At 38.8% G+C, this 27,215-nt stretch overlaps 1 protein-coding gene across 1 annotated transcript; it reads right to left on the bottom strand.

Moving 5' to 3' along the window:
• LOC116178137 (protein lava lamp) lies at window positions 1–26,291 on the bottom strand. Its single transcript, XM_031497532.1, has 10 exons — window positions 26,188–26,291; window positions 25,786–26,132; window positions 24,484–25,739; window positions 18,149–18,229; window positions 16,294–18,007; window positions 11,680–13,172; window positions 4,070–5,999; window positions 544–2,175; window positions 326–495; window positions 1–281 (listed from the first exon to the last, which is right to left on the bottom strand). The coding sequence occupies exons 2-10, from the start codon at window positions 26,121–26,123 to the stop codon at window positions 202–204; spliced, it is 8,694 nt and encodes a 2,897-aa protein (XP_031353392.1). The 5' UTR covers window positions 26,124–26,132; window positions 26,188–26,291; the 3' UTR covers window positions 1–201.
• Between the last annotated feature and the right edge of the window lie 924 nt (window positions 26,292–27,215).

The raw sequence follows: 27,215 nt of genomic DNA, 5'->3' as shown, positions 1-27,215 counted from the left end.
TAACCGCCGTTTTATTTATTGTACAATTTCTATATATACCTAGCCTAACCTAAAAATTGTACAAAACTTTACAAAAAACTTGCACACATGCACCTAACACGCTCGATAAAATAAAATGCAATTTACACAGACGCGTAACTATCACAACAAGAACTTATAAAGGCACCTTTAAAAATATTGTACAAAAATTAACAAAATTACCTAAATCTCATTCACTTTCGGCGTGCTTTTACCCCAGAGCCAATTCAGCAGAACTTTCGGAGGACTCTGCACATCTCGAGCTGAAAGAATAAGTTGAGATCGAGTCGCACTTACTACCACCTACATAAAGTATAGCTGGCGTCCTGCACTAATTTAGCGGCGGCTTCCGGGGGCAGTCTCGAGGCAACCTCACGATGTTGCTGCATAAGTGACAGCTGCAAAAGTTGCCTCTGCTCTTGCTCGTCTAGCAGTGTTTTATCCTTTCTGTAGCCGACCGATTTTAACTGGGACAATCTGAAGATCATAGAGTGACGCTACTTGACTACGCTCAAGTGTACTTACTTATTCGCTAAAGGAGTCGTATCATCGGCTTTGGCAAGTTCAACGAATGCGGGTATAGACTGTTTAGTGGGTGTCAAAGGCTCTTCGCTTACCGACTCCGACAGCAGCTCGGGCGTGTACTTCCGTCGAAGCTCCTCCCTCTCCCTGATCGCGTTTGACAGCTTCAACTGTAGCGTATCGCGCTCCTCTAACAACTGCATCAGCTCGACAGTGAGCTCCTCGCATCTAACATCGCGTTGATGCAGCATATACAGCGCGAGATCCAACTCGGCGCGACTTGTCGGCTCGAAAATCTCCGGGTTGTCGCTGGCGGACTCGCGCTCCGGATAAACCGGCTCCGATTGGTGCACGTTAACGCTCGGCTTCCTCAAATCCAGCTCGGCGATGAGGCTGTCGTAATCCTTACTCTTCTCGTACAGTTCGCGCTTCTGCTCTTCAATTTTGAGCACCTGATCTTCGATGATCGCCCTGAGATCGTTCAGCTGCTTGTTTTCCTCGCCGCTCAACGCCTCCTCTTCCGCTAACTTCCGCCGCAGCTCGTCGCGTTCCGCAACGAGCGCGTTCAATTGCGACTGCTGTTCGGCAAACGCTTCATTGCTTTGCGCGTGTTGGAGCAGTCGAGCGTTTGCAATTTCCAATTCCGAATCCTTGGAGCGGAGTTGATTGTCATAATGCAGTTTAAGCTCAGATTCGTTCTGCAAGTACTGTTGAGACAACGACTCAAACTCCTTCTCCTTTTCGTTAATCAAAACCTTGAGGTTGCCAAGTTGGAGGGTTAGAGCACTGTCTTTCGATTCGAGAGCTTCCTTCGCTTGTTTGTACCTGTCGACTTCCGAAAGAAGATCGGCAATTTGGCGACGATTTTCGTCCGATAACGCAGTGAGCTGAAGAAGCTGATTGGTGAGATCGGCAATTCGATGATCCTTGTCGTCGGCGTTTGCGTTATACGTTTTTATTTGAGTTGTCAAGAGATCAACGGCCCGCAGTTTGTCCTCCATTTGCGATTTTAAGGTTGTGATTTCACTCTCTAGGATGCGTTTGTCGTTCTGAATTTCAGACAGATTCGTGTCCTTTTGCTGAGTATCTAACATAAGTCGTTCGTTAGCAGCCTCCTTAGCTACTAGCTCGTTTTCTAAATTCGCTTTGAGCTCCACGTGTTCGTCCAACTGCCGCTGTACAGATTCCAATTGTTTGTTGAGCTCCTCAATTTTGTCATCGCGCTCAATTTGTAAGGACCTAAGTTCTGCAATTTCGCTATCCTTCTCTTGTATTTGGCTATAGCATTGCGCAGACTCTGTCAATTGCCGCTCCTGTTCGCTAATCTTCGCTTGACATTCTTGCAACGAATGCGTTAATTCGTTGATGTACTGTTGGAGAGCCGACATTTTATCAACCTCATTTTTGATTTCCGCATCCACATTTCGTCGCAGTTCGTTGTTTTCATTGACGAGTATGTTCACTTTTTCTTCAAGGTCACTAATCTCTTTTCGTAACTGACCCTGAACCTGCGAAAACTCCGTTTCTTGAGCTTCCAAATGTAACTTCCAGCTCTCGGCAACGTCGCTACCCCTCTGGTCGACTCTCTGCCTCCATTCCTCTGCCAATTTCTCAAGAGACGATTGATATGTGGCTCTACAGTAAAAAAACACAATTTCCCGGTTAAGATTTGTCTCGATCTTGAAAAAGAGAATGAAAGACCGCTACCCAAAATAGACAACAGAACAACATATTTCTGTAGTGGGCCTTTTCGGTATTTCAAATTAAACCGCCACTTTATTTACCCAACAAAAGAGATACAAATCTCTTCAACAAGAAGAGGAAATCACTGTGGTATTTTTAGGGTCAATTTCGATGCATTTTCTGATATTCCTAGGCATTTTCAGAGGAGTTTTTGAACATTTAGCTGTATTTTAGGGGAATTTATTGTCAAATTGGTCAAAAGGGATTTTAGTCTAAATTGTAAACGCCGCGCCGGCGCCGTACGATACACTGCGCATGCGAAAAAAACCTCATTTATGACCCTTCCCCTCACCGATTTTGAAATGCGAACTCAGTTCAGTCACTGTCATCACCGGTATGACGTCACGCGTCGATTCTATCACAGAAACGCCAATTTAACATAAAAACGTATGTTTGCGACCAGTGATTGGCGCATGCTATGTGTTAGACAAGGAAAGGTTAACCCGGTTCGTACCTGTTCTGTCATTATTCGGAAAATGTCATCAACTTGTATTTCCGTATTTTGCTTGAGCTATATTATGAGTTTGTGCCACTGCATCGTCAAGATCTTCTTGAGGTGCCAGAGCTATAAGCTACCGAATGCAAAAAGAACGAACTAAATACCTTGAAAACTGTAGTAGTCAAGGCCTCGCACGGACGGACAGACGGACCGAGAAAGTGGCTGCAATAGCGCACCCAACTTCGTTGGAAAATGAACTAAAAACACGGCCAAGCGTGTTGTTCCGGAACTATTTATTTCTTTTAGGAGTTTGAAACAGAAGATAGAAGTGCCCGCTTTAATTTCTAGAGTCGTCTTGGCTGCCGTATATAATTAATCAGTTTTATAAATGTTCCCGTACAAATATGTAAATTATATTTTTCTATTTCGGTGTTACAATGAGAATTTTGTGCAATTGTTTTCGGCAAAAACAGTGTTTCAATGAGTTCCATTGTAACATTGTTTTTGGTAACTTTTCATCTCTAAGTTGGCAGTTCGCCAAGACGTCAACGTCAAATCATCAGATGTGAAATCAAATTACGTAAAATTTATGTGTTTTCCCTGATCTTTGGTACACGAAGAACTTAATACATTCCAAATCAGCAGTTTACACATCCACCATAAATAAATTTATCTACGAGTAAAAAATTACACATTCACGGAATTTAAAGTTTCCAAATGTCAGTGTTGTGTTTATCTACGCTGCCAACTTAAAATTTGTCAACGTAAATGGTGTTGCCAACTTAAGACATATTAATTCTAAAGTTTCCTGTAGTTTTTGATAATTACTTTTTAATTAAATTAAAGCCCCGAAATAGAAAAAATAGTGTGAAAAACACGGGTTACAATGCTTTATTGTAATACTCCTATCTTGTGGACACTCGTGGCTCCGCTTCGCTGCGCCACTCGAGCCACAAGATAGTCACAGTAGCAGCCAACAGCCCTCGGCATGGGGAATAGGAGAATTTCAGCCCAACAGACTTTAGTTTCCCAATGTTAAGCGAACACGAGCGGCCGACTTTGGCCAGAAGCAAGGCTTTAATCTTCTGGTGGCGCTCGAGTCTGTACCGCCGACACCACATCCAGCTTGCTTTATTTATTATTTCTCTTAATTAACTTTTAATTTTGATTCCGCTAATTATATTGTTAATTTTCATGCCATTTGTGCGCGGACTTCCTACCTCAAAATACAACTTTTAAAATAATTGCTTTCAAACTGAGGGTTTATTGAAAGTTACCACCTTGAACCAACAAAAATCAAAGCATGATTTGAAAATGCAATTTTTAAGTACATAAATCGGTACATACCTCTCCAAATCCGCTTCATCTAATCGCCTCGATTTCTCCGCGAGCTCCTCCCCTTGCAATCTCACTTGTTCGAAAAGCGTCCCCTTCTCGTCGGTCAGCCGCTGTACCTGCCGCGACACCTCCTCCAGTCCCGCCTTTCTGCCTTCACTGTCCGCACAAAGCGCCTTTAGCTCACTTAATTCCGCGTCCCTTTCTTCTACTCGCCTCGCCAATTCACTCTTCTCTTCCGTTATGGATCTCACAGTTTCCTCGACCTCCTCCAACCGCAGAATTTTCGACTGCAATTCCTTGTCGAGACCGTCCACTTGATCGCCCAATTCCAAAATTCTTCGCCTTGCCTCCTCCAGTTCTGTCTGCGCGGTGGCTTGATTTTCGTGACCTTGCCGCTCCTTATTTTCGAGTGTTAAACGGATTTGCGACAGTTGCACGTCGAGATCGGCCTTCTCCTTGCTTAACCGTTCGTGATCGATCTCCAATTCGGCCTTCACTTTTATTAAACTGTTTAGCTCCTCTTGCATGCTTTTCTTGTCCTCTAAACTTGACAGCAACTGATCGTTAAGCGACCTGCACTCCGCTACGACCTTCAGGTATTCGTCTTCGGTTTTCATATTAGCCGGATCGGGTTCGACTGCTTTAGTTTTCTCGGCATTAAGCCGCAGCAGCCTCTGCTCCTCGAGCATTGTTTGCAACTCCTCATTATCGAGAGTTAACTCTTTAATCGTCTCGTTTAGCTCCTCAATCTTTGCCGCGTACGAATCGACGGACGTCGAGGCGGGCTCCGCTTTCGCATGCGCGGGTGAGTCAAAGCCTTCGTTACCCCACTCGAATTGCTCCAGTTTCGCGGTCAACTCGTTGTTGCGCCTTTGCAGCATCATAAAGTCGACGTTTTGTTTTTCCTTCAGCTCGTTCATACGTTCGTTGCTTGCTTGAAGGGTACCCACCTTCTGTAGCAGACCGCTCTTTTCCGTCTTTTCCTTTTGTAGCTCCGCGCTGGTCTCTTTAACGCGCTTTTCTAGGTGAACGATTTGAGATTGAAGTTCATCTTGTAGCGCGTCATCGAGCCCTACAAAATCTAACCTTTTAATGTCAGATGTTAATTTGTCGTTTGCCGATTTGTACTCCTTCAGTTTTTTAATCAGCTTGCCAGATTTAATTTGTAATTGTTTAATTTCTTCGAGGTGCCGATCACGTTCCATTTCTAAAGCGCGCACTTTCTCATCTAATTCTTCGATGTGCAGATTAAGATTTTGGTTGAAGGTGCCAGGGGTGGTTTGCTGTTGGTAAACCTCCTCCAATTTGGCTTCCTCTGGTCCACAACCCCACCCATCGTCGTTATCATCAAACGTGTCTAAGTGAAGAGAGCTGGCAAAGTCGGCACTTTCTTCATGAGGCGAATCGGAAGGAAAGCATAAGTAGGCGGTGGTCTGTGGAATCACGTCTTCAGTTACGGGTATTTTTGAATCGGGTGTGTCAATGCACGGTTTAGTTGGCTGAAATTCCACCTGCCGCAGCTGTCTTAGATCAGCTTCAGTTATGGCTACATTCTCAGACGGAATTATCTGCTCATTTAAGTCGTCTTCGGCTTCTACCTTCCTACATTTGTGGCACACAACAGGTCTGTTATTTTCAGCAGCTTGCCTCTCGTAAATCAAACTGGCAATTTCAGTAGTTAACTGTCGACATTGAACCGAAAGGTCTTCCTTTTCCTTTTCTGTATTGTACAACAAGAACTCCAAGGATTTTATTTTCAATGTTAAATCGTCGGTTGTATCGTTAGATTTGTTTTCGGATTCTACTGGCGCTTGAAATAGATCTTGCGCAACGGGTTCCACCACCACCGCCTCCTTTTTTACGAAGTCAAAGCGATCATCGGTGGTAGAATCGGACCAAGTAAACGTAGAGATCGGTTCGGGTTCTTTAGTTTTGGGTTCTAAAAATCATGAAATGTCAAATCACTCAAAAATCTCACGCAATTTTATTACGAAGTTATTTGAAGAACTCTGTATGCAGCAGGGTTAGTTTTAACAAAGTGAATTAAATGCCAAGTCCTTACCGCTCTTTTGACTAAGATTAGTAATAGGGTGCTTGGTCACTTTTGGCCAATAGAATTAGGATAATAATAATAATAATCATCTCGTCCGCCATTTTGGAGCCCAATGACAATCTGCCAGACACACATTAGCAAGGAAGTGATTGTATGCAAATGCATGTTTTAAATTAATAATATGCACACATGTGCTTTTGGATCTGGGCTGATCAACTTGAATAGAGTTCAAATAACCCAATTAATATTTGCATATTTTGCATATTTCAGTGCCCTTGTGCATAAAATATTATCAAGAGCATATTCAACCATTTTTGATCCCTGTGTAGTTATTTCTAAAGAATTTTTGTCTCTGACCTATTATAAAATTATTGCAAAGCAAGGAACTTTTGCGCTTTCCTGTTCATAAGTCGACGCCACGGGTTTTGTGCATCTTAGTGAGTCATAAATTCCGACGATTGCATAAAAAGCTTGCAGTTTTTACGTCTGCATTTGTAGTCGCTGCCGTAATTATTAGTTTTTCTTTGGAGTTTTACGAAGCAGTACCTACTTAGTAGCATTTTCCTTCTCGTTGTTATCAAAGGGTAGTGTAAGTTGAAATTAATTAGTTTTTAGTTATATTTTGTGCATTTTTTTTTTGAAAATTATACTATGAAGTTGTTGCAACCTGTTGTTTTAAATACAAAATTTGTGGAAAAATTGTGCATTTTTAAAAGAACATGATGCATATTTGGTGCATAATTATCACTATTTTTGTGCATATATATGCGCATATTTCTACATGTTGAAGTGCATATTATTCCTTGCCTTACACATTAGTGTTGGGCGTTGTCGTGGTTGTGGGGCTTAAGTGGTTCACTCATCAAGGGGCGTTGTAAACTCAGGCTCAGATTAGCGTATAACGGTCCCAACGATAATCAGACCAGCACTGGAGGACCTACTTGGAAACAGGTGCTTAGCTTCGACAATAAAATCCTCCCTATGTTATGTAATCCGCCATGGTTTGTCAGGACCGCTCAAATCAGAAGAGATCACAAGAAATAATTCAACATTCTGAACTTCCTTCGATAGCATAAGGTAAGCAAGTTAGGAATACTTTAGGCCAACCTTCTAAGTGTACAAATAACGAAGTTATGGTCAAAAAACTAAAAAATTTTATTTTCAAAAATGCGAAGGCGTTTATTTATTTTCAAAGATACCAAAAAATAATTTTAACAAACTCATTCTGATTTTTCTCAGCTTTCTAATGGCGTTGAAATAACATTTTTATGGCTTGTGGGTTTCGAGCAAATCACATCAACTTTCTTATGGACGCCATATTGGATTTTTATGTCGTTTGATAGAGAAAAAATTACAAAATCAGGGATACTACTCATTTAGTATTTCATTTGGGAATCAACCTTGCATTTTTGCCTTAAGTGACGGTGGTGCTCTCGATGGTGACTATGCGAGACAATAAACGAATGAAATTGGTTTCAATCATAATCAGCCATGGAATTATTCCCATAAAAAATACATGTAAACTTCGAGGTAAAAATGCAAAGTTGATTCCCAAATGAAATACTAAGTACACTGGTGTTGTAATTTTTTTCTCTATCGAATGACATAAAAATCCAATATGGTATAAGAAAGTTGATGTGACTTGCTCGAAACTCACAAATATTCAAAACATTTCTTTAGCACAATATTTCTTTTTTGGGATAATTTTCAATTGTGTTTATAGAGCGTTAATTCGCATAAGGAAGCCCTACTTTAAGGTCTGCAAGTACCAATTCAAGGTACTTTTCCACCATCAAAGAGCCAATTATACATCTGTAATTACAACGAATCCAGTGTATATGAATGCGGGATTTTGATTTTTTTTTAGTAAGTAGAGAGAACACTGTCCAGGAAAAGTTTTGTTTAAAGATTTCCGTTCTATTGAGCTAGCTGAAAAAAAATGACCAAGGGTTTGTTACAACCATTTTTTGATATCTTTGAAAATGAATAAAGGCAGGCGCATTTTCGAAAATTACATTTTTGGTTTTTTTTTACCATAACTTCGTTATTTGTGCAGTAAGAAGAAACTCTGAAAGGGAAACTTAATCTACATAAAATTCTAAAATTCTTTGCCCATTTAACCGACTTTGTATCTCTTTTGGTTTACGAGAGCCCCATTGGAAAAACTTCACCTCGTATATATTCTTCTATTAGCCCTAGCGTCTGGGTAGACGTCCCCTAGTTCGGCTCTGTGGTAGGTGAAGAGCTAGAGGGGCGAATTTCCACTTTTCTGACATGGAGGCTGATCAAATTACTAAACCAAAGGGAGCATCCCAGGATATCTCTCAACCTATGTTACAGGTCACCAGCCTCAACCCACCAGACCACGCAAACCCATCTCCGGCATTGAACAGAGGAGGAGAAAGAAGGCCAGGCTGGCCCAAATGGATCAAACTGCTCACCTCCAAACCATCCACCTTCTGTGACCCAATCCAACTCAAAGGCTAACTCCTGTCAGGCGGGCAAACGGATAAGCGGCGGGAAAAAGAGCCAGAGGTCGGATGACTTCACACCGACCCAACCGCCGACGAAAAAGAGCAGACCACAGCTCCAACCAAAGGCGGGTATCAGAAGGTTAAAGCGCCGGAAGTGCAGAATTCCTGGGGAAAGATAGGCAGCCGGTGTCTCTTCCACACTCCTGTGAAGAATCAACCTCGAGAGAGGCTTCAGAGAAAGGCATGGAAGAGTGTTTGCAGCTCTATAGAATCCACTTCCTCTGCATCCCGACTAAATAATATTCTGACAAAAGGTTCATATTATAACCCAGCTAGCCTTGGACGAGAGGAAGGTTCCTACACTGACAACCTCTCAAAAGACAGCCGAGGTACTGAGAAACGCCCACTTTCCCGGAGCCACCACAGCGCCGCCCAGTCAAAAATAAAGGCAAAATAAAATAAATAAAATGACCTCTAGGTTGGTTTCCGAATGTCACCATGCACTAGAGCAAGTAGCAATACCCTTGAGGTCGTATGGGTCAAAGGGCATACTCTGGAACCTTCCAGGTAATGAGAAAGCCGATGAGCAAGCCCCACTGGCCTCAAAATAGGTGTTTTATGGTCCAGAGCCGACTCTTCCACTTACCTACCCTGTCCACCCTCCACACCCTTCACAATCCAGAATCTTTAAATAGTAAGACAATGCATGCAGGACATGGAACGAGTTACGCTCCAAAATGGCGGACGAGTCAGCTGTCCTATACAGTGTGTCCCAGGTAGAACGGCAACGTATTTTTTTGCAAAGGATCCACGAGGCCTCTGACATTAGCGTTCAACGTACTACTCCAATCTCTTTCTAGCAACAGGCAAGAGCAATAACGTACGTTGAACGCTAACTTCAGATACATATCAAAGCCCTCGCGGATCCTTCACGAAATAGTTATTTACATACAAGTCCGGAAAATGACACATTACTGGCGAGGAAATATTGAAGTACGAGGTCCCTTTGGGGCTGAGTACTTTCATTTCCGAGTCAGGTAATGTCATTTTACTGACGAGTTTTGTATTAAATTTTACCTGAAATCGTATTTTAATAAAACATTCCAATATTCATATAGAACTTTTTATTAATGTCAATTTGTCAGTGATGACAGAAGTCATTATAGACATTTAGCAATGTGACAGGTGGCCGGTAAAGTGACAAGCGGCAGGAAACAGTCTGCTCTGCCTCTGTCATGGAAACTAAAATTTCCTGGCAGAAAGTAGGCATGAAAATGAAAGTGTCAGGACGATTTTGGGTAAAAATACATTATATCTGATTGCCTATAGTGGCACACACTGTATAAAGTAGCTATAGGAATTACGTTGTCAAAAGGACATAATTTTAGGATCACAAAAATTACCTATTTTCGTTAAATTTTAGACATCTTTGATAATAGGGCAATGTATACTGCATTCATTATAATAAGATAGTAGATGGCGCTGCGTTTTAAGATAGGCACACACAAGAAAAATATAAAACAGCACCAAACTATTGTAAAGTGGAAATATCCGCTACTGTGACCAGAAATAAATCGTTTTCACGCTTGGATTTTGACATTAACAGCTAATGACAGTTTGACAGTTTGGTTTGGCAACAGAAACTATGAGCTTACAAAATTCGCCACTGGTTTTATTTTTCAGTGTAATACTGACTCACGTTTTAACCATTCCCAGTGAAGGTCAAAGCTTCCCTATGCTTTCTACCGCTACCTTCTTAAAATGAACAGAATATAAATTATATCATTTACAGGAACCTGAAGCTAAGAAGGCGAGAGATGCCGCATCCCCACTATTTTGCTCATCTGCGCATAGCCCGCTTTCGTCTTCTTAGCTGCTGGTTCCTGTACACATTTTGATGTTGCAATGTATGCTACAAGTTACAGTATACAGTGTGTCCCAGATCGGGTGGGATTGCATGGGTAACTTTGTTATTATTAAGGATAGAGAATTGCTTAAATGGGCAATGTTTTGCAGTTTTTGATGCTTATTTAAAATTTCCTTATGGAAATTCAAAGTATCGCATAGGTTCGACGAAAATTAAAAAAAACTAAAATTGGTCATTTCTTTGAATGTCTTATATCATCGAAAGTATAAGAGATATAAAAAAAAGTTTTATATAAAAGTTACTGTCTTTGATACGTTTAATTTAGAATTGATGTCAAAAAAAATTCAAGATGGCTACTTTTGAGGAACATTTACCAACTTCCTAAAGTTAAATAGGCGCCATATGGGATTTTTAGATTACTTGATAGATTTTTTAATTCTCTTTTCAACGAGCCATCATAACATAAGATCGAGCATAAGATTGAAAATAAGATACCAGTTATATCAACGGTTTTTGTATTTTAATTAAGTAGGCTGTGATGAATTAAAAAAAACAAAACAAAATCTATTCTCTTCCTCGTCCCGGAAACGTGCATTTTTCGTACTTATGAAACAAATAACTATTAGTTTTTTTGAATTTATGTCGAACCTATGCGACATTTTGAATTTCCATATGGAAATTTTAAATAAGCATCCAAAACTGCAAAACATTGTCCATTTAAACAATTCTCTATTTTTAATAATAACAAAGTTACCCATGCAATCCCACCCGATTTGGGACACACTGTATATTAGAATGTGAGTATACTTCTATTTTAGTGGTAAATTATCATAATAAATGAAAACAATGCTTTAATTTGATCTTTCTTTCCAGTTCCATGCTAAAACACTCTAACCCAGTGGTTCCCAAGCTTATCTTTCAATGGCGCTCACTTTCTGAAAACTAAAATTATTCACGCCCCCCCCTCTCTCGATTAAAAAAGAAAAACTGCTTTTACTACAAAAAAGTATTTATTTCTTCTTTCTAAGTGTCTTGTAGGTCTTCAAATAGCGAAGTTATGGCAAAAAACCGAAAAATGACAGACACATCAGGGATCTCGCCCCCCCCCCTTGTTTGGGAACCACTGCCTAACCGCAAAGGTCAACTAGGCAATAGAAAACAACACGTTCTACTATTTTCGAATTGCGTAGCGTCCTCAAAAACGGAATAATTTGAGACAACTTACCTTCACGTTTCTGCTCCAACCCTTGAATTCGATCAGTCAAACTCGAATTCTGCTGTGCAAGATCGGAATTAATTTCCATGTGCTGTTGCAGTTGACTTCTCAGCTCGTTCATTTCACGCGTCAACTTGTGCACCTCCTCGTCCCTCAACCTAACTAAATCCGCAAACTCCACATTTTTACTTTTCAACTCTCGATACTCCGCATCGAGATCTTCCATAACCGCCAGGTTCTTCCTATGTTCTTCGCTAAGTTTCTCAAACGCCTTTATCTGTTCCTCAAAATCGCTCTGCTGCTGATCCAGCTTTTGCTTGTAATTCTTAATGTCTTCAACGTATAACGATTGCTTCTCGACGTACTCCCTCAGCTCGTCTTCTTTTTGCTCGCATTGCGTGATCAATCTCTTACGTTCCAGCGCGATTTGCTCAACTTGATTCTGCTGTTCCAATTCTAACGTCTCTATGTCGGCCGCCTTCTCGCCAAGTTTCCGTTCGTAATTCTCGTGTAGATGTTTGTTTTCGTTTTCGAGTCGCCCAATAACCTCGTTAAGGTGCGAAAGCTCACCCTGTAAACTTGCCAAGGTCTCTTGATCCGACGAGGATTGAAGGTTCTTCTCGGTCGCCGCGCTGAGATGATGCTTAAGTTCGTCATTTTCTTCCATTAAACGTTGATTCTGTTCCGTCAACTCCTGGTTTTCGACAACCGCGGTGTGCAGTCGTCGCTGCACCTGCTCATCGTGGGCGGTTAGCGCCTCAAGTCGTCGCTCCAGCACGTCTTCGGCTTGCGAAATTTCCTCGTAACTGTTGGACTTCTCCAGCAACTGGGCATTTAACTCGACAGTTTGCTTCTCGAGCGAGAGCCGGCGCTCTTCGATCGTCGATATGAACTCCTCCAGTTTATTTATTTTCTCCTTAAACTTGGAGATTTCCGTCTCCTGATTCTCGACCACCATGTCCATTTCGGTTATCTTCGCCTGAAGGGCGTTCGTGTTCGTCTCGGCCTGGTACTGCGTGCTCTCCAGCAGGCGATTTAGATTTTCAATGATCTGGTTCTTTTCGTTGATTTCGATGTTGAAAAAGTTGCTCTCGTTCGAATGTTGCATTTCGGTTTCTGTTCTCAACGCGTTCAGCTGCGACTCGAAGTCTCGATTCGCGTGCTGCAATTCCTCGAAGTTCTGCTTCAAGGTCGTTATTTCGCGACTGCGCTCGTCCAGTTCGTTCGATTTTTGCGTTAGTAAAGTTTCGATGGCGGCCATTTTTTCCTCCAGATTTTGTAGCTGCTGCATCTGCGATTTAATCTCGTCCTCGTGGTTGTCAATACTCTCTTGCAAAAACTGTTTCTCTTTCTCTCGCGTTTCGAGTGTTTGGGTCAGATCCTTGCATTTCAGTTCTAATTCGGAGTAGGCGGTAGTTTTCTTTTTTAAATTTGCCGCTATTTTTTTCATTTTCTCAAGTTGTTCCTTGTTCTTTGTTTCTAAGGCTTCTATTTTTGATAATCTGCAACAGAAGAAGTGCAAGGATATAGATGGATAACGGCTAAAAAGCCTAAAAAAACAGTCTACATATATTCCATACACTGTGAGACTATTGATCTATTTTATTAAATTGTTTATATTGTGGGGGCTTAAATTTAAACAAGTAAAAAGGTTTTCGCCCTAAGGCGAGTAACTACAGCGCATTTTCCATGAATTGATCAGTACCTCCCTTAAAGCCATACTAGAGGCATAAATGGTTAAAATTTCAAAGGAATATCTCCATAAATAAATAGGTTGCGCAGTTCGCGCATGAGCACATTTAATTTATACTATAGGCATGCGATGTTTGTATTTACTAGAAGCATCTATGGTCAAAATTTCAAAGAAATATCTGCATAAATAAGGAAGTCGGCACTGACTGCGCATGCGCACATCTAATGTTTGTAATATCCAATATGTTTGCCTTTAACAGAAGCATCTGTGAGTAAAATTTCAAAAAGATATCTCGATAAATAAGAAAGTTGACATTGCGCATGCGCAGTTTAATCGGCAAAATTTTCCTTGGCTCAGGCGCCAGAGCTATACACTACTGAATGCAAAAAGAACAAACTTAATATCCTGAAAACCAAGAAGCTATGAGAGTATCATCGCCTAGGCAACCTGTGGTCAGTGCTTGCTCCAGCATTAGCAACTCACCCGGGCCGATTTCGAACTGGGATGAGTTTACGAATACTGAGGCGCTGCTCGTATCTAAATTCTAATTTAACACCATTCATGATGAAGGTAGTAAGATAAGCTTTTTGATCACATGACCTATGATGCTATTTAAAAAAAAATTCAAGATGGCGGTCGCATTCGAACACTGTATAAACAAAAATTCCTTTTAACGTTGTTGTATATGTTCAAACCGCCCATGCGAAATAATGTATTCTATGTTCCACAGCAAAAGTGAATCATTGAAAGTTCATGAAATTTGGTATAATTGTTAAAGGCGATGTATATGATGTTTAGATAATTTAAAAAAAAATAGAAAGTTTACCCAAAAAGTGACTTTGAAATTTATGAAATCGTAAATAATAAATAGGTGTAAAACAACAATTGAAAATAGCGATTTTCACACATAATAACAAAGAATTGCACGAGATATACTATTTTTAGCAATAATTCTCAATAAAATTCATATTATGATTATTCCAATAAATAAACAGCCAAAATAGACGTGAATTTTGAACAGTAAATACCTATCATAACCATATGCCCACTATATATTAAATATATAGTATATATATCTAGGTAAAAAACGACTGTATACAACATTTTTTCTATATAAAAGTTGATATATATATATATAATTTCCCATAATAAGGCAGTATTCAATTGTTTTTATTTCAGAAAACAAATGAATAACAAAAAACAATTGAATTTTTTTAATATAGCAATGTACCCTATTATTAGGCTGACTTGATAGATATTTTTTCTCTTTTTAATGCCACTATCAAGTCCAAGGCCAATTAACATTACCCAAAAATTGTTTTTGGATTTTGTTCTTTATGCCGAAAACCATTTTAATGTTTAAAAAATTTATAAAGAAAATGCCAAAATGTAATGATTCTTAAATTAATTGAATTTTATAAAAAAACATTTTTTGATATTGTAACCCACTACATTTTCAATTGATTTAATTTAAATATTATATAAAATATTTCGAACATTTAAAAAAGGTTTAAAAATTTAAGAGAGAAAGAAAATTTCGTCTAAAGGGATTGTAGAAGGAAAAGTGCCCATAACACTAGCAGCATTGCCGCGCTGAATGGCCAGACTAAGTTTTTGAATTATTATATTAACTTTCTCATTTATACTTTAATTTATCAAGTCATAAACATGAAAACACAACATTATAATTATTAACGCATTCATCGAATTAATTTATTTACGTTATCAGTAGGTTCGAATAAGTTAAATAATTCAAGATCGAATGTTATATTTGTCAATACTTCATAATAAAAGAAGATTTTTATTTAAAAAACGGGTTTGTGAGCATACTCTGTAAAATTGAAAAAATTTACATCATTAATTGCATTCAGGTAGGTAAACTTGTTTCATTGCTTACTAATTATTCAGAATCTTTCTCTGTCTAAGATGGAGTTTATTCGCTTTGGTTAGATCTGCTATAATATCGCCATCTAGCGGAATGCAGTTGTCCCTACTAACAACTAACAACTTTAACCTCAAAATATGTGAAATAAGGCCGGCATAGCACTGGCGCAGTATTATTACCTTACCAAAAAATACCTATGACTATGTAGCACACTACGGCACTATACAGGGTGTCAATTTTAAAACTTGCAGTCGGCAATATTTTCTAAACTAAAGAAGATATTGAAAATCGCGAAAAACCGTTTCGGGGGTATCGAGGGGGAACCCCCTTAACGCCCCCCTCTTAAAAAATCCTAAATGGCAACCCCATACTTGTGACACATCGTTGGAAAGCTACTGAAAAATGCTTTTCAGTGGTACCAATAAAGTCAATATTCATTACAATTTAAAAAAATTTTTATAATTACCAAAAAAAAAATAAAAATTAAGCCATGCCTATGTTCAAGATTTGATCGCTAAAGTCGAAGAAACGGGATCTGTTATCAATAAAAAAGAAAGCAACCAATTTTGCTTAATGAAGCAGCACAGGTTGAAGTTCTTGGCCCATTTGCCATAAATCCCTCAATGTCAACATTTAGGTTTTTTTTGTTAATTATTAAATTTTTGTTAAATTGTCTTTAATCAATATTGACTTTATTGGTACCACTGGAAAGCATTTTTCAGTAGCTTTCCAACGATGTGTCACAAGCATGGGGTTGCCATTTAGGATTTTTGAAGAGGGGGGCTGGGGGGGTTGTCACTCATAACGTCATTCTGGTTCCCCCTCGATACCCCCGAAACGGTTTTGTGGGATTTTCAATATCTTCTTTAGTTTGGAAAATATGGCCGACTGCAAGTTTTAAAATTGACACCCTGTATAAAGGTTGTTTGACATTGTATTCATAATACCTCAACATCGAAAACCTAAGAGCACAATACTTGGGAAACAAGTTTCTCTTCCTTAATAAAGTAGGTAGAAACTAATTAAAGCAAAAAGCAATACTTACGGATCCTTTATGTTACTCAACGACCCAGCATTCTGCTCAATTTGACTCTGCAGCGTAAGATACTTGGCGTTTAACGACTCGCAAACCTCCCTAAACCGTTCCTCCTTCTGCCTCAACTGATCTTGCAAATTCACGATCATCACCTCCTTGTTATCCCTCTCCTTATTCAGTTTGCTTATTTCGTCATCCTTACACGCCAACTCGTGCTCCATATCCAGCAGTCTCTCGCCCAACTCCTTCAGCTGAGTGTTCAGCTTGCCGATCGTAACGGAATTCTGCTGCAGCTCCCGCTCGTAAACCTCGATCTGATTGATGTTCTCGTTGAGGAGCGCCTTGAGCTCCTGAAGCTGTCCGGACATCGCCTCGATCGTGTCGACGTACTCGTTATTCTTTCGATTCTCCGAGTCCAAGTGGGAGAGCGCACTGTTTAATTCCGCGATCACGGAATTTAAATGTGACACCTCGTTCTGATAATGACCAATTTCGGACTGCTTTTCCTGCACTTTCTCTTGCAAATCGGCGATGACGTTCGAGCTCGAAATGAGCTCCTCTCGATTTTCTTCGATTATCGCTTTGTAGTTCTCTAGTTCGTCAAGGTTTTCGCGTAGTTTCGCGTCGTATTCGGCGATTCGACTGCGAACCGTCGTCAGTTCCGTTTCCATTACATGCTTCTCTTGGACCACTTCCGAAGTCTCCTTGATTGTTTTGCTTAGGTTGTCGTTTTCGGATTTGAGAGCCGCGTATTGCTCTTCTAAAGTTGTTATTTTTTCGTGCAGCTCCCTATTCGCCACCGGTAAGTCTTTGTACGACAGCAGTTCTGCTTTCAACTCCTTTATCTCACTCTTTTGCAGCTCTACCAGGCTTCTGGACTCGTCGATTTGTTTCTGTAATTCGGCGTCCTTCGTGTCATCTAATGGCATTACGGTTTCGAATGACATCACTTGTTCGTTCTCGCTTCCACTTTTGATTTCATGCTTGAGCATTTCGTTCTCCTTTTTCAGTTGGGCAATTTCGTTATTTAATTCCTGTTCTAAAAGCTTCAGGGTATTTCTCTCCTGCTCGACGCTCTCCTTCTCATTTTGTAATTGCTCGTAGGTCTCAGACAGAATATCTCGGTTGTTCTCAATTTCTTGCACTTTCATATTTAACTGGCTGTTTTCGGTGGCTAGCGTTTCCATCTTTTCCATAACCTCCTTTCTCTCCTCAGTAAACAGCTCAATTTTCCTAAGCAAGTCGCAAGTCTCCTCCGTAAGTTGATTAACACTCTCATTCAGCTCAGGATTCGGATCTAAGGTTTCGATAGCGCCGCCCGAATTTAACTCCAAACTTTGCTGGTAGGCCTCCAACTCTAACTTCTCCTGCTGCGTGAGATTTTCAACCATTTCGATACTTTCGGCCGACGACACCTTCTCGGCGCTCAACTTTTCCAACTTGTCAATGAGGTCCATATTCTCCTGCATGTAGCTATCCAATTTGCTCGCGATCTCCTGCTTCTCCGTCGCCAGGTTCTCCAATTTCTCCAAAAGCGACTCCTTTTCCAACATGATTAGGTCGTTCTTTTCGATCAGAGCCTTCTTTTCCAATTCTAAATTATCGAGCTGTTCTTCGAAGTGTATCGAGGTCATTTCGGTGGCCACTTGGTCGTTTTCGATTTGGGAGAGTTTGTTAAATCGCTCGCTGAGCGATAGCAACTCCGTTTTGTACGATTTTAGTTCTGAAATGAATAGGTTTGTTAGTCGAAAGAAGTTTGCAACACGCAAAGGTGATTGATATAGGTCTATACCTTTTGCTCTGTGTGATGCATAAGAAAGAAAATTTGACAATTTTAAGGTGTGAGAATAAGGGGTCTACTTACGTGATTCCTTGTTATCGAGTAACTCAGATTGCTCGAACAGCTGTGCCTCCAATTCCTTAATACGTTCCGTATTTGACGAATCTATAATAAATATAAATCTAAAATCAGTTTTGATTTGAAAAATAAAATATCGACAGGATTTATGATCATATAAATTAAATGAAGATCTAATAATAAAAATGCGATTGCAAAAATTTAAAAAGGTATGAGCAACAAAATTTTGATAGAGTGCGTCTAATATTCATTCATTGACAGCTCTCGTTAAGACGTTGTTACCCATCAGTGAGTTCATTGTGTAATTAAAAACAGTTATAGATAAAATAATGGCCGTGTAATACACTGATTAGTGCAATTGGCTGGTCATTTTTTGTAATATAAACCTAGCATAACTTTTGAAGGCTGCGGCGCTCAAAAATCTTTTTCAAAAATCCGGTCCGTTATTACCCCCCGCACGTTAGTATGGGAAGTATTGCATTGGGGTAAAAAAATTTAGTTTTTTGACGGAAATACACCAGGAAATGTACCAGGAATTCGAATCAAATAAAATCTCGATGACGTAGGTCTGTCGATCTATCTGTACTCTCATTTCCGGTTAAACCGATCGGAACTAAATTTGGCGCACACATTCTTAGACATAAAAGGGCAGAATCGCGCACGCACAGGGGTATCTGTGCGAGCCACAGTAAATTTTTGTCGTTTCCGTATGCCTAATACAGGGTGGGCCATTAGTGTGTGGGTGAAAGATTGTGGGTTTATTAACGCACATAGTTAAAATTCATTGACGGGGCATGTTGGGGGACCCTTAAGGCTACAACCTAAAAATATTTGCACAAAAATTGCAATTGTTATACAGGGTGATTTATATCAAAGTCGCATTTTTTTAAACGGAACCCCCTATACAGGGTCCTTCTTGACGAGCGTCAGTTAGAAACATATGGAAAACCTATTTTTTTTACATTTTCGGATTCTACGTCGGAATTTGGAGTACAACGCTACCCCCATAGTATGACCCTTTGTCCTACCGGCGCTTCGTCGATCATTCAGTTTCTATTTGTCAAAATTTGTCAAGGGGTCACTTTAAAAATTTTATTATTCGAAACCCGGTGGGAGATATTTGCAAAACCGGTTTGATGCTCTTATTAAGCGAAAGCAAATTACTACAAAATTGTAGGAATAACGGTATGTTTCAAGCAAAAAAGGAAGCCTTTGGTAGACCACCGTAAAGGCAATGTACTTTTTTAAACAAATATGGGTGCCATTTATACTTTTTGAGAATTCTTTGTGCACTCGTGTCTGATATGTCAATTTCTCTTCGGATATCATTAAGCGATGCAGTTGGATTTGTAGCAAAATACGCCAGTACAGCTGTTCTTGGTGCTTCAGAGTCTACCACAGGCTTCCTTTTTTGTATTTTTGTTTGAAACATACCGTTATTCCTGCAAATTTGACGTTTAAACATTATCATAATAAAAACAAAAGAATAACATCAAGGGAATTAATTTTTTTATCAATTTGCTACAAGAAGTAACTAAAACATGGAATATCTCGGAAACCGTTTGAAGCAGCTTTTCACATTTTGTATCAAATTAAAGGTCTGGGAAACAGGAAAACAACGGTGAAGAACAAAATGGGGGGGTGCCATTTAAAAAAATGGAGTTACCGAAATTTAAAAATTTAAAAGTTGAGAGCTTTGAAAAAGTGACGTAGTCTCACTTTTTTAGACGGTTTCGTATACCATAAGAAAATTCGATCTTTCCTTAATAAAGCATTGAAAACTGTTTTTTAATATCTCTCACCGTTTTCGAATAATGAATTTTTAAAATTACCCCTGCAAATTCAATTTTTGACATAAAAACTTGAATATCGACGAAGCCCTTGGAGCAAAGGGTCAACTATGGGGTATCGTTGTACTCCAAATTCGACGTAGAATCCGAAAATGTAGAAAAAAATAGGGGGTCCCTATTTAAAATAACAAAGTTGATGGCTACTTCCGGTATTTCCGGAAGTGGCGCCATCTTGAAAATATTTTAGTTCAATTCATCATGTGCCAAAACCCTTAAAGAACTTATCAGTTTATTTTCATTTTCAAAGGTTTTCCATATCTTTCTAACTGACGCTCGTCAAGAATGACCCTGTATATTATTACATATTTCGATTTCTTGGGCAATTTTAGTGTGACTCTAACACATGATATCTAAAATGAGTCGTTTAGCCGCAAATCGTCGCTTTTTCAAAAAGTAGATGTCCAGTAAAAATTGAATATCGCAATTATCATTAATCTGAGAAGGCCGTGACTCGGCAGCATTACTAGTCATGAAATGTACGAACATACACCGAACGGCTAAAGTTAAACTTATTTTGTGTTAAAAGAAATCACAACGTCAATTTTTCAAAATTTCAACTAAAGATAACTTGATTTTTTTCAAATGGAACTACCAAGATTTTTTTATTGCATGAAATGTAGGAATTTATTACCTTTCTAACGATATAAGCATGTCGGTATGTATCTCTTGCCTATTTTTTGTAATTCAACAATTTCTAATAATTCAGTGTTTTTTGATTTTCAAAGCCTCTCAGTAATCAGTAGGCCGTTAAAAGTTATAAACAATTGAAATTATAAAAAACTTATTTCAAATAAAACAAAACAAAAACTTTACAAACACCAATTCTAATGATAAAACATTTACCCCCAACAAAAAAATAAAAACTCTTGTTTTTCATAGCCCATTTTAAAAAATAAAATAATGAATTTTGCTTTTAAACCAATCCATGAGCTTAAATAAATAAACGTTGTTTTTTATTATGAATTTTTAGGTTCTTCTACAAAATGTTCTGGTCTACATGCACATCGTAGAAGAAATGTGGTTTCATCACGACGGTGCCCTACCTCATTTTGCTATAAACGTTAAAGAATGGCTGAATCAATCATTTCCTAGGAGGTGGATAGGTCCATGAGGCCCTATAAATTGACCAGCGCGCTCTCCAGACCCTACACCACTTGACTTCTTCTAATGGGGATAAGTGATTGGAACTGTATGCAAACCCAAAAACAAAAGAGAATATGAAAATGCGCATTCGTAACATCCATAACGCCAGCTGCGCTTCGTCGTGTCAAAGAATGATTTTTCTAAACCCATCGACAAATATTTGGCCTTGAATGTTATTTTTCTCTTATTTTGTTCAAACGTTTTATTTAGATTTTTATCATTTTTGAGTTTTTGTTTTGTTTTATTTGAAATAAATTTTTTATAATTTCAATTGTTTTAACGGCCTACTAATTACTGAGAGGCTTTGAAAATCGAAAAACACTGTGAATTATTACAAATTGTTGAATTACAAAAATTATGTAAAAGATAAATATCGACATGCTTATATCGTTAAATCCTACATTTGATGCGATACATGGTTGTAATTTAATAAAGGATAAATTCAATAAACATGAAATAGAGGAGTGTTCTGAAATACGCTCGGACCCGTCGATTTTGCTTTTGAATTGCGCATATTTTCACATAAAAGGTGAGTGTCTCAAAAAAAGAGTGGTAGAAAAAATGTTTTTTCCTTAAATAGAAACAGTACCGGATTAACCATTAGGCAGTGTAGGCAACTGCTTAGGGCCCCGTTCATCAAATAAAAATTTTATTTAAAAATTTGAAAATAATGGAAGCCAGCCAAGAGTATGACAAGGTTTTTCTAATTCTTCTGCACTATTCTCTAAATTAACACCGTACAGGATTAAGGTAGTAAGAAAGAAAAAAAAAATAAGCTTTCTAATGACATATCACATGATCTTTGTTATCATTTAAAAAAATTCAAGATGGCGGTCGCACTCAAAAACCATTAAAAAACAAAAAAACTTTTATTTTAATTTCATGAAAATTTTGACAGTTGTGCATGAAGCATAATGGATATAAAACTGTCAAAAACGTTTTCTTTAATACCTGGTTTGAGCTAGGAAACTGTTCTGTCAAGAATTTGGCACCTGGTTTTACTTTCTGATTTTGTTTACAGAAGAAAGTAAACAAATGTGTATTGAGATACATAATTACACAGCTATTTTTGAAACGAAGTTCACCTAAAACTAGAAAATTATAAAATTAATTAACAAAACCATTTTCCTTCATTTGAGTTTTTCTCTTAAAAATTTGATTGTCATACCTATAATAAATTTCTTATGCTCCTATTTCCAATAAACATGCGCTCTTTGAGAATACGTAACGAAAAGTAGTAGTTGCCATTAAAAAATATATGCTCCCTTTCATCATGCATAAGTACGCCACTGACCGCAAATTTAAAGTACGCGGATACTAAATTGGAAGTAAATTTTTTATAATTTTGGATACCACAGATTCTTAAAAAATGTTTGCAGATATACAGGGTGGGCCATTAGTGTGTGGGTTTATTAACGCGCATACTTAAAATTCATTGTGGGGGAATGTTGAAGGACCTTTCAGGCTACAACCTAAAAATATTTTCAACGAAATTGCAATTGTTATACAGGGTGATTTATATCAAGGTTGCATTTTTTTGAATGGATCCCTCTGTATATTATTACATATTTGGATTCCTTAGTCAATTTTTTTCGATTCCCAAAACCTCTCAGAAATTAATAGGCCGTTAAAAATTATAAACAATTGAATTTATAAAAAATTTACTTCAAATAAAATAAAACAAAAACTTAACAAAAACCGAAATAAAAAGTTTAAATAAAAATAAGAGAAAAATAATTATTTCAATAAATGTTCAAGACCACGCCTCCCACGAAATTCAGCCATTCTTTAACGTTTATAGCAAAATGAAGTAGGGCACCATCGTGCTGAAACCACATTTCTTTTCCGATGTGCACCACAACATTTTGAAGAAGAACAAAAACAAGAGTACTTACAAATTTAAAGTAAAGAGCACCGTTTAAAATATGTTATTTAAATTCCATTTTTCTAACACAACAATCAACAACAGAATTGTAAATGCTAATAAAATAAACTGACAGATGTTATTTCATTTTATTTTGTGTTAATATTTTCTAATATGGCTTTCGTGGCTTACTATTCAAATTGATTTATTTATAAGTTCACGTATTGGTTTAAATGCAAATTCATTATTTTATCTTTTAAAATGAGCTACGACAAAGAGTTTTTGTTTTGTTTTGTTGGAGGTAAATGTATTATCATTTGAATTGGTGAATTATTAGAAACGTTACATTTGCAACAAAAAAACTTCGTAGTTCCATTTAAAAAAATCAAGTTACCTTTGAATGAAATGATTAGTGCTACTGCAAAGTCACGGCCTTCTAAGTTTTATGATAACTACGATATTGAATTTTTACTGGACATCTACTTTTTGAAAAAACGACGAATTGCGGCTAAACTACTCATTTTAGATATCATGTGTAATAATCAAGTCACACTAAAATTGACCAATGAATCGGAATATGTAATAATATACAGGGGGTTCCATTAAAAAAATGCAACTTTGATATAAATCACCCTGTATAACAATTGCAATTTCGATGAAAATATTTTTAGATTGTAGCCTTAAGGGTCCTTCAACATTCCCCCACAATGAATTTTAAATATGCGCGTTAATAAACCCACAATCGTCCACACACACACTAATGGCCCACCTTGTATTCAATGTTCCAGACGAAATGTTCACCCTGTATATGAATACTATCTCATTAACCTTTTTAGCAATTCTAATGTTAATCCAATTTCTACCTTTGCAGTAAGTAATCCTTATCCAAAAGATAACGCTGAAACAGACAACTACTAATTGTGACTAAGTTTACGAATCAGAATACAACAAATTGTTTTTATTTTTACTTTCTTTTTAATTAACCAGCTATAAAGATCTTTAATCATAAAAACAATTAGATATTGTCACTAATACAATCATTAAAATGGTTCCAAGACATTTCTTTTTAATCTCTACTTGATATCTAAGGGGATGTAATAGTTATTTTTGATACAAGAAGATCCATTTATTGTCGTGTATAATACAAAATTTTATCTTATAGAAGCCATTATGAAACTTTGGAAAATTCTGAATTTAAGACGTCAAAAATAGCAAGCTTACGTTCTCCCGTCGTTTCTATGGAAACAATATTGTATTCTGTTCTAAACTTCATTTTATTTCAAGTTCCGCGTCCCATTTTTAATAAGAATAACAGATGTCATTAGAATGCACAATCATTTATTTCACTTTATCTACTCTTACTGTTAAAGAGAGACTTAGCCTACTCATTCCCACCTATTAAAATGTCAATTTCATCTGCTATAGTCAAAGGTGAAGTGAGTACCTAGCAGCTCATATTGTAAAAGAAAGAACGAGAAACTTACCTGTTTCCAATTTCAAAAGCAATTCCTCCTTGCTCTTCTCCAACTCTCCAATGGCCTCCCTCAATTTAGTTATCTCATTTTGCTGCTCCACGATACCATCCTGCCCTGCAGCTCCCTTTTTAAGTTCATCAATTTTCTTATTCAACTCCTTCAACTTGCTCTTATGTTGCGCCTTAATTTTGATCATATTTTTATTACCCTCGTCAACCTGCTTCTTCAATTTGGCAACCTCCTCGGTTTCCACAGGGGCCGACTGACTAGCCGCTTGCAACTCGGCCACGGTTGCGTTCAACTCCTGAATTGTTAGCTCATGTTCCATTACCTTCGCCTTGTGCTTGTCGCAGTCGTCCTTGAGACCGTCGATAACCTTTTGCGGATCAACTTCTTTCGCCTTGCCCTTCGGACCCTTTTTACCCTTCTTGCCGCGTTGCGGGGAATCCCTCGGCGAGCCCTCCAACCGCGACAATTCCGCGTTAAGCGACTCCAACTCGGAGACGCGATTTCTCAAGGCATCCACCTCCGGTTGCAAATTGTCCGAGTGTGATGTTACCTTGATAATTTCCGTTTTCAACATCGCGTTCTCTTCATTCAGAGCGAATATTTCCGCCATCTTTGCGTTTAACTGTTCACTGAGCTCCACCGGATCTTGCAAAGCACCAGTTTCCTTGTCGACGGATGCATAGAGTACTTCCTCCAGTTTCGATCGGTAGATCTTAACATCTTCCTGGAGGGCCGAGTTACTTCGATCCAAAGTAAAATTGGCGGACTGTAACTCGGTGACCAAAGCGATTTTTTGTTCGAGACGATTTACCAATTCCGCTTTCTCGGCTTTCATTTCCATTTCTAAAGTGACAAAATTCTCTTGCATTTTACGCATCTGTTCTTTGGTATCGTCCAAAGCGTCGAGGGTATTTTTACCCTTTTTACTTAGACTTTCAGTCATTAAAGTAATTGCCTTCGTTCGGGCGTCAATCACCGAGTCTTTCTCCTTGAGGTTCTCTTGTAAGTCTAAGACGTTTCCTTCTAATTTATGTACTTTGGCATTTAGTTCCGTTATTTTCTTATCTTTAATTAAGAGTAAATTATACAATTCTTCGTGGCTAGTGTCAATACTGTAATCGGTTCGGGTGTCAGCTACAGATGGCTTTAAAGGAGTTAAACTAATGAGTTGTTGCGAATCGTCTAATTGGGCCTTTAACTGGGTCACCGTTTCTTCCATGCCTTTCTGGAATTTTCCTCGTTCAGCTAAACGCAACCTACAAGCACGACATTAATATGATCGGGGACAAGGAGACAGCCTACCTGTTTTCTTCCAACTGTTGACGTAACAACATAATTTTTTCGGACGCCGGCGTTTCCGAGGCGGTACCCTCATCGCCTTGCTCGCTTCGTTGAAGCCGATTTTTTTTAACGCGCGCACTCATTCGTGTAAGAGTGTTGGCATATTCCTCCACTTTTTCTTGGGTAACGTTCGTATTTTCGGTTTTCCGTAACATTTCCTTTAGCTGTGCTATTAAAACCTGTTGCTGCTCGAACTGATCTTTGAGGTCTATAAATTCCTGGTGGCTGGAGGCACCTGTTGAGCCCTCTTCGCCCTTGCCACCTCCGGGATCAGGCTCAGATCCCGAACCCACCCACATCGTTATTGCCTGAAAGCACAACTTTAATATTCGCTTCTTAAGGGTGTCTACACGCAAGTGTTACCCTAAATTTGTTGTAATTTTGAATAAATGGACAATCATATGTTTATATCACATACTCCACGTAAGGAGTGGTGATTAAATTCCCCCAGAAGTTGGCCACACCGATGACAGCTGACTGACTGACAGCAATTGATTAAAGCAAGATTTACACTAGCTATACGGTTTACAGGAAGAAAATAAATTGTCCCTCAATCCCTTTATACAAAGCACTACAACTGTGGCATGGAGTACGATTATTCCCTACCTTCTAGAAGCGTAACTACATAAAAGGGGCAGACTTCAAGATTAAATAACGCGTGCCTCTTATTTATTATTTTTGCCTTTATTTTGAGTAGGCGAAGTTTCAAGCAAGGCTACTCGAAAGAGGGGACGGCTCCAACGCGAGACCTTATTCAAGGGCCTAGTAGCGGGCCAGCTCCTATTCGCAAGAAGAATAGGCGATGGCCAGCACTAGCCGGCTTGAGGGTAAAACCTCAGGTCAAACGCGAGCCCTCTGCACTAAAACCACAGGGGCCAAAAGTGTCAGATCGGAAGGAAGCACTTCTGGGTCTGGCTCAGGGCACAAGCCTAGAGATTCTGGAACACCCAAACTTGCGGGTTCATCATGAATGCGGTGAGGATCCTACTTTCAAGGCGAGTCTGTGGAAGACGTTCTTCCACAAAGAGGAGCCTGGTGTCGATGAGGTATTCTAGCGGGACACTCCTGCCTGATGATCTGTAAAGGACACGTTGAGCGAATAAGCAATAAGATAAGAAGAATCGCATACAATTTTCAGTAAGGAAATTTTTTGCCATTCAGCTTGTATTAAAAAAATCAAAAATGTCCCTAAAACGCCACTACAAAAAAAATAAGAATACTGTACGGTGCACTTGTATCGTGGCCTATCATGCGGAAGGCAACTTCAACAGGAAGCAGCTTATTATATGTAGGTATAGGTAAATTATACAAAGACTCCGCCTGTCTGGGAGCCACAGGACCCATGAAGACCACGCCAGGATTGGAGGGCTTCCACACGAGGGCTTCCACAC

Source organism: Photinus pyralis, unplaced genomic scaffold, assembly GCF_008802855.1.
Source record: "Photinus pyralis isolate 1611_PpyrPB1 unplaced genomic scaffold, Ppyr1.3 Ppyr1.4_LG8, whole genome shotgun sequence".
NCBI lineage: Eukaryota > Metazoa > Arthropoda > Insecta > Coleoptera > Lampyridae > Photinus > Photinus pyralis.
This window is presented reverse-complemented; position numbering and strand designations above follow the sequence as displayed.

Excerpts from the sequence above, each read along its gene's own strand:
- LOC116178137 (XM_031497532.1), bottom strand. The coding sequence starts at position 26,123 with ATGTGGGTGGGTTCGGGATCTGAGCCTGATCCCGGAGGTGGCAAGGGC. Across the intron at positions 496-543 it reads ACGACTCCTTTAGCGAATAA|ATTGTCCCAGTTAAAATCGG; the intron begins GTAAGTACACTT and ends TATGATCTTCAG. Across the intron at positions 282-325 it reads GGACGCCAGCTATACTTTAT|CTCGAGATGTGCAGAGTCCT; the intron begins GTAGGTGGTAGT and ends TTATTCTTTCAG.